The 13285-nt window shown below is 38.2% G+C and overlaps 1 protein-coding gene across 11 annotated transcripts in view; it reads right to left on the reverse strand.

The window, feature by feature from the left end:
• ccdc186 (coiled-coil domain-containing protein 186) overlaps positions 1-13285 on the reverse strand; it is a 124299-nt gene that overhangs the window by 55420 nt on the left and 55594 nt on the right. For 4 of the 11 annotated variants that reach the window (XM_069899982.1, XM_069899984.1, XM_069899979.1 and 1 more), the window contains one exon: positions 11146-11330. In XM_069899982.1, coding sequence (XP_069756083.1) covers positions 11217-11330 — 114 coding nt within the window. In that variant the 3' untranslated portion in view covers positions 11146-11216. Of the gene's footprint in view, positions 1-1809; positions 1970-4552; positions 4735-5918; positions 6031-6327; positions 7645-11145; positions 11331-12093; positions 12353-13285 lie in introns of those variants that run through there. The other 7 variants (XR_011345352.1, XR_011345354.1, XR_011345355.1 and 4 more) reach the window with 6 other exon arrangements.

The raw sequence follows: 13285 nt of genomic DNA on the forward strand, positions 1-13285 counted from the left end.
CTCCACCTCTGAACCCCTCCGACACCAGAAAGCCGTGCTGCATCCTCTTGCTGTACGGGGTCCGTGTCCCCCCACCCCGGGACGCTGTTGACCCTCCTGTTGGTAGGCACGGCTTGGAATTGTACGAAAGCATAACCAAGCTCAGCGTGGCTTTCGGGCACAATTATTGCTGCAAAAGTCACACAACCTCAACCTTTCTAGATTATGCAAGCTGTCCACACGCTGGCGCTTGAAAGTACACCCACACCTTAACTGAGCAAGGCCCCAGGCACACGGAACTCCAATTGCTTCGTTTACCCTGAGCAACTGCTTCCCTGGCTTGTGTATTTTCCACATTCTTCTGTAATGCCACTCTATCTGGCTAGGTATTTCGTTTGCAAACTGCCAGTCCTTGCTACAATGAAGGACGATTCCAAGAGATTTGAGCTTATCTTTTAAAAAAAAGCAACAGACCCAGACAACCCAACTCCTCATTGTGGCTTGTTTAGAACTTGAAGAACCTAACTGCATTATGTTGGTTGTAATATCAATTGTTGAAAGGAAATTCCTCTGCTGGCCTCTGTAAACATTCAGGATATTTTTTTTAAAAAGAAAGCTGCTAAGCAAAAGAGAGGCGAATCAATCTCAGAAGCTACACTTCATGCATTGTCACATTAATTCAAGGACAAGATAAGCTCATAAATTCTGTATCCAAGCTGTGCAATGAGTTCAAAACGGTAACCTAGTCCAACACATCAATGCAGTGCTAAGGAGTGACGACTTGTCATATTGCCATCTTTCAAGTCTTTTAAGCCAGGGCTTCTTCTATGAGCTTATGAAAACAATGAGATTTCTGATGTTTGAAATGAGGCACTCTTTTGTTCTATTTTATCCATCATCTTTCAAAAGAAAGAAACCTTGCGTGTAGTTGTGCCAATAGTATCGGGAACTCAGGCAGGTACACAAGTGACAGGAGGAGAATGACCCATGTGAGCTTTGGGCCTGCTCTACCATCCAAGGATGCTGTTGCCACTATTGCCCATTTCCGCAAACACTTGGCTCCTTCATCGACAAATTTATTTCAGCCGTGAATGTATTCAGTGACGTGGCTTCCACAGCACTTTGGTCATAACCTCTGGCAAAAAAAAAAATTCCTCCTTCTCCCATTTAAATGAGATTGCCCATATTCCAAAACTATTTCTCCCTAGTTCTTTATTCCATACCAAGAGAAACATCCTCTCAGCATTTAAATCGTCTGTTTCATCCTCATTCTTCTAAACTCCACTTAAAGGCCCAATTCTTTTACACAAGACAGAATCTTTATTTCAAAAGCAAACTCTGCCAACCAAAACGTGGTACTCTAACATCCTCTATGTATAGTTTCTGCAAGTTCCTACATAAATACTCCATTTCCTTTGCAATCAAGGGCATTATTCCATTTCCCTTCTAGCTGTACCTGCATAATCGCTTTGAGATTGTTCTGCATTGCAACAATCTGTAATCTCTCTCCATTGATGCAATTGTTTGCTTCTCTATTCTTTATGCCAAATAGACAACCTCACATTCTACTCCATCTATAAAATTTATTGCTCACTGACCTGGCTTATCAATTTCCCCCTGGAGATTTTCAGTGGATTCACTCTGCTGATTTTTCATGATTTCTTTGCCTAGTGTTCAGCTGAATCATTTATATTATAAATCGTTGAGGCATTAGCACTGACCGCTATGATATCCCACTGTTCAGTTTGCCGCTCCAAAAATAATCAATTTATCCTGACTCTTTTTGTCCAATTAGCTCATGTTATTGTGTCCATAGACAACTCATACCAATGATTTCTTTCTGAATTTATTCTTTATATCTCCAGTCAGATGGATTCTATATCTCGATATTTTACACCAAGGTCACTGCTCATCACTGTATTGAGTTCATCCTTTGTAAAAGAGATAGACTTTTCCTTTGTTACCATCCTTCCACAGAATAGTGGATATCCTAGCACAGATAAAAGTTTCTTTAAAATTTGAAATGAGCAAGGAAAGCAACTATATTTGAATACAAAACATTGCATTTGTAAAAGAAACATACCCAATACTGAATGAATAGAAACAAACTGTTCCCAATCCTGCTCAGATGCAGATGAAAAAATTGGAACATACAATAGTTCAGCACAGGAGCAGGATCTTCAGCCCATGATGTGGCACCAAAACTAATCTGTCACTTTTCCATGTGCATGATCCATACTCCTCCTCTCCCGAGGAGTTGGTATCAAAATATTCTCTTTCCTCAAAAGATAATGCACCATCAGCAGGCAGAATCAAAACCCTCAACATGTTACCAAGTCGAAATGCAAATCACGTGAAAAGGAATAGAACTTCTTAAACATTAAGTTAAAAATTTCTCCCTTTTTTTTCTGCTAAATTTCACCAAGAGCGAAGGAAGTTCTAAGGATTTGAATGGGAGTGAAAACGACTCTTTACTAATCAGGTGTTTTTTTTTATATAAACACACAGAGATGGTTTTCACAGTCATACTTCTTCAGGGTAACAAACTGAAAGGCAGAGAATGGGAGTGTCACATTACAGTACACTTCAAAAATAAGAAAAAAATTAATGAAGTTGAAGGGAATCTTTATAACCTTCCTATGATTTTAGTTGTTACATGCAATAAATTTGTCATTAATATTCAGTGCCCTCCAAAATCTTTGGGACAAAGATACATTTTAGCTTTTATTGACCCCTGTGCTCCACAGTTTTAAAGTTGCAATCAAACAATTCACATGCGATTAAAGTGGACATTCCAGATTTTATTAAAGGTTATTTGTATACACTTTGGCTTGACCATGTAGAAATTACAGCACTTTTACAGTCCCCTCATTTCAGGCCACCTGAATATCTGGGACATAGCAATGGTATATGTCACATTTAGTACTTTGATGCACATCCCATGCATGATAGGATTGCTTGACGTCTGCGACTCAGGTGCTCAGCGTCTTCTTTGGGTGATGCTCTGCCATCCCTCTGCTTCAGCCATCTTCAGCTCCTGCTTGTTTTCAGAGACTCGTCCCTTTATGTTTTCTCTTCATTGAGATCAGATCACAGACGCCCAATCAGGAATTTTCCAGTTTTTAGCTCTGTAAAACTCCTTTTCTGTGTTAGCAATATGTTTGGGGGTCAAGTGCCGTCCAACAAATTTGGAGGCGTGCTCTAACTTGAACAGACAGGATGCTTCTTTTTACCTCAGAATTCATTTTGCTACTGACAGCAGTTACACCATCAATGAAGATGAGTGCACCAGTACCTGTGGCAGTCATTCATGCCCAGGCCATAACACCCCCACCACCATGTTTCACAGATGAGGTGGTATGCTTTGGATCTTGGGCAGTTCCTTTACACCTCCACAGTTTGCTCTTGCCATCAACTCTAGTACAGGCTAAACTTGGTCTCATCTGTCCACGAGACCTTTTTCCAGAATTCTGCAGATGCTTTTAAACACTTCTTGGCAAATTGTAATGTGACCATCTGGTTTCCGTGGCTAACTAGTGGTTTGGATCTTGCAGCGCAGCCTCTATTTCTGTTCATGAAGTCTTCTGCAAACAATAGCCATTGACATATTGACACCTGCCTCCTGAAGAGTGTTTCTGATTTGTCGGACAGACATTTGGGGATTTTTCTTCCTTATGATGAGAATTCTTCTATTATCAGCAATGGAGGTCTTCCTTGGCCTACCAGTCCCTTTGCAATCACTGAGCTCAAAAGTAAACTCTTTCTTCTTAATGATGTTCCAAACATTTGATAATCGCAAGGATTTGCAATGTCTCTCACTGTTTTATTCTAGTTTTTCAGCCTCATACACGGCTTCTTTGACTTTCATTTGGCTCAACTCCGGTCTTCATGTTGAAAAGTGGCAACTACAGACTCCAAAGATGATCAAAAGCTTCGAAGCAAGCCTATCTCTCTTATATCTGCACCAATGAAGCAATTAATCATAAACACCTATGAAGCCAAATGTTCCAAATCAGTGGTTCTCAACCTTTTTCTTTCCACTCACATACCACTTTAATCCCTATGCCATTGGTGCTCTGTGATTAGTAAGGGATTGCTTAAGGTGGGATGTGAGTAGGAAGGGAAGATTGAGAATCACTGCTCTAGACCCAACTGTTACTGAAATATGAGAAAAAATGTCTTTGGCCCATGTCGTTGGGAAGTTATTAAAACTTGCACATAACGAGTTAATTAGGTACAATTAAAACAGTAGTTTTCAAACTTTTTATTTCCACCTGGCTACCACCTTAATGAATCAATCCCTTACTAATCACAGAGCACTTATGGCATAGGGAATACTTAAAGTGGAGTGCGAGTGGAAAGAGGTTGAGAACCACTCTCCCAAACATTATGGGGGAACTACTGAATATTTCAGCATAAAGTTGAGTCATGAAACACTAAAATAAAATCTCCAAAAAAAATGGGAGATATATATTTGAGACTTTAAATTCACCAAGAAAACCAGATTGATGTCAATTCGGCATACAAGTCGAAGCACCTCCCCACTGCTGGGCGCCGCTATAACCATTCCTACCTGTGACTCTGAGGTTGCCGTTGCCGCTCCTGCCTGGTAGGCTGAGGTTGCTGCTCCTGCCGGGCGTACGATGCCACCCTTTCAGCTCCGTGGGCCATCACCGCTGCTGCTGGTAGGTCAAGGTTTCTGCTACCGCTGGAAACGTGATCTTGCCACTCCAGTTCCACGGGTCGTCACGGCTCCTGCCCGGTAGGCCAAGGTTTTTTTTAAAAAACACTTAATTTACAGCTTTGTTACTTGTGATTGGGGTGTTTTAAAATTTTTTGGGTTGTTCCAGGGAGGCCCGGACAACTCAAAAATCGGGGTCGACTTACACACTGGATATAACACAAAACCATTAAAATAAGAGGAAAAAAAAAGGGGGGGGGGGGTCAACCTAACTGCCTGTCAACATACACCAATCTAAACAGCATGGACAAAAAGTGCTGTAAATTCTTTATGGTCTGAATTTTCAGACTTTGAGATTTCCTGTTTTTGACTTATTTCTGCTTGCCCCTTGAATAAGGGTGTAGGCTCGAAACGTTGGCAATATATCTTTGTCTCCTATGGATGCTGAAAAGACCGGCTGAGTTCCTCCAACGTTTCAGTTTTTAAAAACCAAAATGTATACCAACAGCTTTAATAAAATCTGGAATGTACACTTTAGTCACATGTGATTTGTTTGATTACAAATTTCAATCTGTGGAGCACAGGGGCAAATAAAATAAAAAATGTTTCCCTCCCAAACATTATGGAGGGCACACTCTTTTATTACCTTGATGCAGCATCATTCTAAAGGTAATTACGTAAAATGGAGTTGCTTATAGGCTGAAAAAACTAAACATCTTGTCACAGTAAAACCATTTGAATTTTACTATACATGAACAATATCAGAAATTCTCAAATCCTGTATATATTTAATTGCTGAAAACACTTTGAGGTAAAATTACCAAATAAACAAATGTAATTTTTTCTTAATAGGAGTTTGCAAGCAAACTTCACATCAGATATATTCCCCGTTCTCTTTCTTGACTACCTCTTCAATGAACTTCCTCGAAACCTTTTATTCCTTTACATTGGTCCAGCCAATTATCCACTTTATTCCTTCCTGAATCCAATTACTAACTGTGAGTGAATGCCTCAAACTCAAGTTGCCCAGTTACTCCAGATAACACTCATTTCTTTTCAGCAATACAGAAATCTGGGTTTATACTTTTTTTTTTAAAAAACATTGGGCAACAATTTTAATTCCTAAAGATCATAGAACAGATTGCCAAATATTTTGGATGAAACATTAAAACGGTTCTCAGGCAGACCCAAAAGCTCTCCTTACACTGTTTAAAGAAAAAAGAAACTGCCATATTCTGCAAACAATTTCACAACCTACCATTTGTTGCTCGAGGAAAACTTGCTGTTCACAGATTAACAACTGTATTTTCTTCACAAGGACTGTGATTACACTTCTAATGTTCTGCATTGGTACAAAGCACATCAGGAGGCTGATGAAACAAAAATTCTTTAATCTTCTCCAATAATAGGAAGAGCAATTACTTTATGCAAAATAGAAGGAATTCTTCATTCATTGTGTCTGATTGCATTCTTTGTTATTCTCCATCCCTTGTATCATAAAACATGGGATAGATAACAAAAGAATTAAGGAAATAATTGAAAAATCACATTTTACTTTTAGAACAATGGGTCAATACACAAATTAAAAGAGAGCCAAATAAATTTTGTAAAAATCACTTCCCATTAAAATTGAGTTTTTTTCCCAGATAATCTAACACAGCAACAAATTAAGACACAAAACGTAATTTATTCATCCAATATGCCATATATACATATAATAGATTAAAACTTTTAAAAACTGTCCTCTTTATACAGAAACGTATCTACAACTTAATTTTACAAATGAGTTTTCAAACTACAATACTTTTGCAAGATAGTGAATGAACTGGAAAAAAAACAAAGTTGAAATATTGAAATCAGAAGTTTGCACGATAATAATGGATTTTACTGTGCAATTTGGAAGGCAAATATTTGAGTTTAAAGTGCATTTCCATTACGTTCCCCAGGAGAGAAAAAACTATTTCAAATGAAGGTCAGATCTCATTCAATAGCAATATCTGAATGCTGACCTACAAGTGGGGAGGGGTTTGAAGTTAACACATTGGTGAATGATTACTACTTGTAAGTAATCTGAAAAACCAGTTATTAATCAGAGAATTCCATATGATTACCATCTTCAGTTCCTTCTTACAAACTATAATTACCCTTCCTAAAATACTATAAAAATCTAAATATTCCATTATGACCACAAAATATTCACTTACACTTATTAGACGTGAACTAGGAGTTGGTCAACTGGATTGAGAATTCATTAATTTGGCCTATCAGACATGATGCATTCATGAAATGATTCAATTCCTATAAGTTCTACGACAAGTAATGTTAATGTCAATGTCAAAGCAAGGAAGTGAAATTTGGCTGACATTAGGATAGATATGCACTTTATTTGCCTCAGCCCTATTTGAATTTAGAAGTTTTAGATATCAAATGAACACTAAAATAAAAACTTAGGTTGTCAGCTAAAATTGTCCAGAGTTGCACTATTTAATTGCACTATAGTCCCAAAACTTTCATGATAAAATATTCTCATCTGGGATACATGGTATTCATTGCTTTTTTGTTTAAAAAGAACAACAAAGAGCATGGAAGAATGATCAACATCCACCAGTCATTATTCAGAACAGATTGTGGCAGACTTCATTCATTATTTTTGCAGCAGATTACTGTTAAATATTTGTTAACTTCGGAGTGTTAACATAAAACTTGCAATGTTTCACTAAAGTCAGTTCAATGCAGCATAAATGAGTATTCCAAACCTGCATGTTGGTAGAAGCAACATTATCTCTTGCGAAGGCAGAGAAGATACACTTGTCTGCGTCATAAATGATGCATGATCTCTGCCTGTCCAGCACCTGTTCCCTTGAATTCACAATGGAGTTGCTTAAAATGAGAACAGTGCCAATTTAGTGCGTTAGTTGCTGTTCCGATTCATGCTGGCCCTTGATCAAACGTTCTATTTCTGTGCCCAGTGTCTGCAAGTTTTCCTGTAATTAAAAAAAAAAAATCACATTGTTAAATTTGTCCTTTGCCTTCTGGTTGTTGCATTATTGGCAGGAACCAATGAAAATTAGATATTGTAGCCTAGCTATTAGATGACCAAATCAAATCCTTAGTACAACTTCAGCAGACTTGTTAATATGCTACAATACTGCAGCACCACCTTGTGCTAAATGTGAAAAGTTAACTTGTACATTTATGAGCACCATTCTAATCTTCTCCTGCCTGCTCTTTCTAATTGACCTACAAATTCAAACTCAAAAGTTTTTGTGAAATTAAAACAAAAATTAGACTTTACACGCATGATATGAAAATTATAAAAATAAAAACATATCTCTTAACTTTGAAAGCAATTTGATGGAGATCTATTAATTCTGCAAGAGCATTTTTAAATATTTTCATCATCTACCAAACTGCCCTGACTCAATTCATCTATGAACCAGAAATTCTGCACAAATTTCCAAGAGCACTCAATATACAAACAATTCTTTCACTACTTTTTCCACATAGAAAATCCACACAAAATGTTAATGGTTAAAAAGAGCTTTAGAAAAAACATTGTGGCAAACCTTGAGGACGTCAAGGTTTCTTTTGAAATGGATTCTTTTGACATTAGTACAGGTCGAGTACCCCTTATCCGAAATGCTTGGGGCCAAATGTTTTTGGAACAATGGAACTAAAGCAGCACAGTAGCTTCAGCAGAATATCTGTATCAGCGGTTAAATAACAACAAACAACGGCAGGTTTTTTGAGCACCAACGTGATGTCACAAATGGAAAATTCACGTGAAATAATGTTTAGTACTTACCAAAAAAAAATATCTCTGCTTACAAAAGAAGACCACCACCCCGACACTTCGCCCCTGCCGGTCCCCGACACCTCCCCACCACTCCAGACATCTCCCCCCGCCGCCCTGGTCCTGACACCTCCTTACCTTCGCCACTGATCCCCAACACCACCCTCCCACTGCTGGTCCCTCACGCCACTGCCACCTGTCCCTGACTATGATCCCCGCTTCTGGCTGGGAATCTGAGGCAACATCTTCTATGTGGACGGCATTGCACCCAACGTTGAGAATGGAGTCACCGTTGCCAACTCCGGCTGCAGCCCATGCTGAAGACTGACCCAGCTCTGTTTGGCATCTTCCCGGCCAGAAGCAAAGATTTTGTCTTTTTTAAGACTGTTATTGTAATCAATAAATGCCAACACAGCATCAAAGCCCAAGCCCCACATGGGCAACTCTGGTTTTAATTTATTTTCCATTTGTGACATCATGGCTTTTGGATCTTCAGGCAAAAGGGGTACTCAACCTATAATGCAATTGATCAGAACCACACAGAAACAGTAAAATTCATCTGCATAACTGAAAATAACTCAACTGAAAGGTTAAAATTTCCTTTCTACTCAGAAAAGCAAAATGATTTGCCACCATCTTCAAAGTTATAAAGCATATTCCAAGTCTTAAGGAACTCAATATTAAGGACAGTTGAAACAATGAATCCTCTCAGTAACACAAACTATTTTACATCATCATAAAACCTTATTGTAGCACAGATCACAAGAGCAGTTAATGCCGACTGTATTCAGACAAATTACTGAAGGCTTTTAATTTTGCTGAAATAGCCGACAGTATAGAAAACACGCTTCATTTTCCACTGAAAAGTTCTTCAATGGAAGCACATTTCTTTTCTGGTGATATTTGGGTTGGTAAATTACCTTTAAAAACAGGAATGATCTGAGACATTTTTGCAGATAGGTCTAAGGAAAGTTGACCAAACAACAAAATTTAGTAAAGATATTAGAAAAAAAGGGAGATTCTGCTGCTGCTGTCTGGACAAGAGATGGGCAATGAGGATTCACTGAAAATTAAGGATGTAATGATGAAATCTCTTTTGTATTCTACTCAGAACATTCCATGGTCAACAGCAAAATTTTAAAGTCAGAATTGTAATGTAGGAAACAGTGCCAATTATACCTATTAAACTCTCAAAAATAAACCAAACTAATATTTTGGGGTTAAATATTGTTCAATGGGAACCACTCTTTCTTCTCTTCAAAACAGTGCAACGAGTTTCTGTTCTATCCAACCGAGAGAAGTGAAACAGTTTCAATTTATCAAATTACCCCAAAATTATCACCATTATTAGGGCAGTATTAGTGCAGTATGCCCTCAGTATTCCATTATTAGGGCAGGATAGGTGCAGTATGCCCTCAGTATTACAGTTGAGTTTCAGGCAAGGTTCTGATGCTCAGATTTCTAGAATGGGACCTGAATTTACAACCATCTGACTTCACACATAAATGCCCTCAACTAAGCAATAAATGAGAAAAAGGTATAGCACTGGAAGGGAACAATGAGCTGTAGAGACCAAGGGGAAATTTAAAGATGAAAGGATTTAAAATTTATTAGAGAATGAATAAAAATGTAGGTAAGCAAGAGTAGATATTTCAGTATTGAACAAAAAGGTTAGCAATAATTTAGGATGAAGATAATCAGGGCATATGAGCCTCACAATAGTTTGAAAGTGCATTTGTTCATAAATGATGGCAAATACAGTGATACAGCAAGGGTTCGTTTAAACATATAATGAGAAATAATTTTTTTAAGATAATAAATAGAATTTAATGATGCAATTAGAACCAAACTTTTATTTTCACTTTACCTCTAGGTATCAGATTCCAAATGTTTCAACAATTTCTGGGCAGGGGCTTCTCAATGTAAATAATAATTCAATTATTTACTGTATTTTCATACATTATAAAGGGGTTTAAAGGGGAAAATTTTTAAAAAATGGTCATTTTATGAATCTTTCTATTGTAATACAAAACCTAAGGGCATTTCATCAGTTTGACAATTTGTAGAGCATTATTATAGTTTTGAGGTAAATGTATCTAGCGTTGTCTCTGCTCCATCCTCAACATCCATTGGAGCGCTTTCATCCCTAACGTCGAAGTACTCGAGATGGCAGAGGCCGACAGCATCGAGTCCACGCTGCTGAAGATCCAGCTGCGCTGGGTGGGTCACGTCTCCAGAATGGAGGACCATCGCCTTCCCAAGATCGTGTTATATGGCGAGCTCTCCACTGGCCACCGTGACAGAGGTGCACCAAAGAAAAGGTACAAGGACAGCCTAAAGAAATCTCTTGGTGCCTGCCCCATTGACCACCGCCAGTGGGCTGATAACGCCTCAAACCGTGCATCTTGGCGCCTCACAGTTCGGCGGGCAGCAACCTCCTTTGAAGAAGACCGCAGAGCCCACCTCACTGACAAAAGGCAAAGGAGGAAAAACCCAACACCCAACCCACCAATTTTCCCCTGCAACCGTGTCTGCCTGTCCCGCATTGGACTTGTCAGCCACAAACGAGCCTGCAGCTGACGTGGACTTTTTACCCCCTCCATAAATCTTCGTCCGCGAAGCCAAGCCAAAGAAAGAAGATCTATCAGAGTAGAACAATCAGAAAATGTATTAATTAAAGAGCGACCATAAATAACTTTTTAATTGATTTTATAATTTTTTTCCACAAACAATACTTTGAATCAAGCTAATCCATGTAGAACATTAGATCATGTATTGATTCTTTAGTAAACATCCCAAGTCACAGAAATTCTGAAGTATTTTCCCAGTAACGTGTAGTTTGCAGCAAAAGAACAAATCTCTTCCTTTACTTTCACACTGCAGATAACAAAGCCAAACAAAAAATAAATGAATGCAAAATGGGAGAAGCCAAGATTACCAGGAAAATAGTTGAATTTCTAAGATATACTCTTCAATATTTAGAGGAGTAACATAATTAGAAGAAACCAACTTATCAGTCAAGGCAGAACCACATTTTAAAAGTTAAGATAGCCACATTTTACTGTTATCATTAAGTTATGGAGAACAGATCATGCATTTGCTACTGGCTCAGCTCGAGATTGGACTTTAATGCTTGTTAACAAGTTACCAACTGACTCTTTAATTGTAAAATAAGTTTTACATGTTTACTAAATAAAAGAAATAGAACTCTGAAGCAAAAGTTTTTGACCATTTAATTTTTATCTGACAAAACTAAAAATAATCTGAACAGCAATTTTAATACACATCTGAATTTAAAAACAAATAACTGACCAGAATACAGCAACACCCCCGCTTCAAAAAAAAACTCTGGACAATGATCTTGCAATCTCTGTTTCTTTTCCCTTACTTTCTGCTGCCAGGCATCAATTCTCAGAGAGCAAACCCAGAAAAGCACTCAGAAACGTTTAAAGAGGGAAATACAGAAAAAATATTAAGATCCAACAAACGATCTAGCTCTTTTTTTAGTATTTTGATTATTTTTATTCTGAAGTGATCATTTCATTTCAAGACATTTCACTAAATATCAAGTTTTCTAAAGGGCTATGCAGCCAGCAATTAGGACCAAGCACATTATTTAAAAACTCCTCGAGCCATAACTAAGTACACAATTTATTTAATAGTGGCACTTTGTAAATAATTTTCACATCATTTCACGTGATTTTCACTTGGCAGCAACACCCACAATTCATAGATCCTGTGAAGACGAGACTGTTGGCACCAGCTTCAGGAATTTCACCGTCGGGACACATGCACGAAAACCCAAATACGCTGTCAGCTCCTCAGATTAATGGCAGCAGTAAATCTGTTGCAATTATTACTGCAAGGTCAGAGCCAAAGGTTTGCAGCAGTTATTTCACCTGGCATTCAAATGGCACAAAATTAGAACTAATGTGCCAAGCACAAGGACAATATAGAAATAAAGTTCTTCACAGACAGGATAGGTTATGATTGGAAATTATTGGAAGCTGCTCAAATAGTGGGTTTTGAGGCAGGTCCTTATGGAGGGGCTTAGGGAGGAAATCCCAAATTGTGGAACTGCAATGGAAGAATGAAAAAGTTTGTGAATGGTGTTGTAGTTGTACTGGTGGAAGTCAGAGAACAAGGCTATTGGGAGACTTACAAGAAAATAACTTTACAAATTAAAGGCACAATTTGACTTTAAGCCAAAATAGGTCAGCAAACATAAAGGGGATGCCCAAGGGATAGGTGATGGGAACATGCAGCTTGGCTTCAGTGGTTCATGAAATGAGATAGGGGCTTAGTGGTAACAATGATATGAGGGGAACCTTTGAAGAAGAGGAATAGAATTAGAAGCTCCATTACTGATTCCATTGATCATCTTGGTACAGAGGCTGTGGAGGAGGGTGAAATCAGCTGCAAGATTGCAGAGTCGGTGATAGCTGTTAAAGGCAAAGCACTTGGCTCTTCTTGGGTACCTTGTGATTCATTGAAGACTGGATGGTACAGAACAGCCTGACAACAGGATGGCTGTGAACAAGCCAGGAAAATGGTTCGCAAGATGTGATACAAGCACAAACATGAAAGCTTTGATAAGTTTGTGGACGACATCATCAAAAGGCAACACACATATGAGAAGATGGAGAAGATCAAGTTAGACTTGAGGGAATTTCAGACAACACTGTTCCAGGAGTGGGAAAAGATACCACTGATGGAAATTTTTTGGCTATGGCTAAATAGATAAGAATGAAAATTATATCAGCAGTTCACTGAAGTATAAAAAGAGGTCTGTTTGAGAAATGTCAACCAAGCACGTCAAATAAAACCCAGAA

Source organism: Narcine bancroftii, chromosome 10 (assembly GCF_036971445.1).
Source record: "Narcine bancroftii isolate sNarBan1 chromosome 10, sNarBan1.hap1, whole genome shotgun sequence".
NCBI lineage: Eukaryota > Metazoa > Chordata > Chondrichthyes > Torpediniformes > Narcinidae > Narcine > Narcine bancroftii.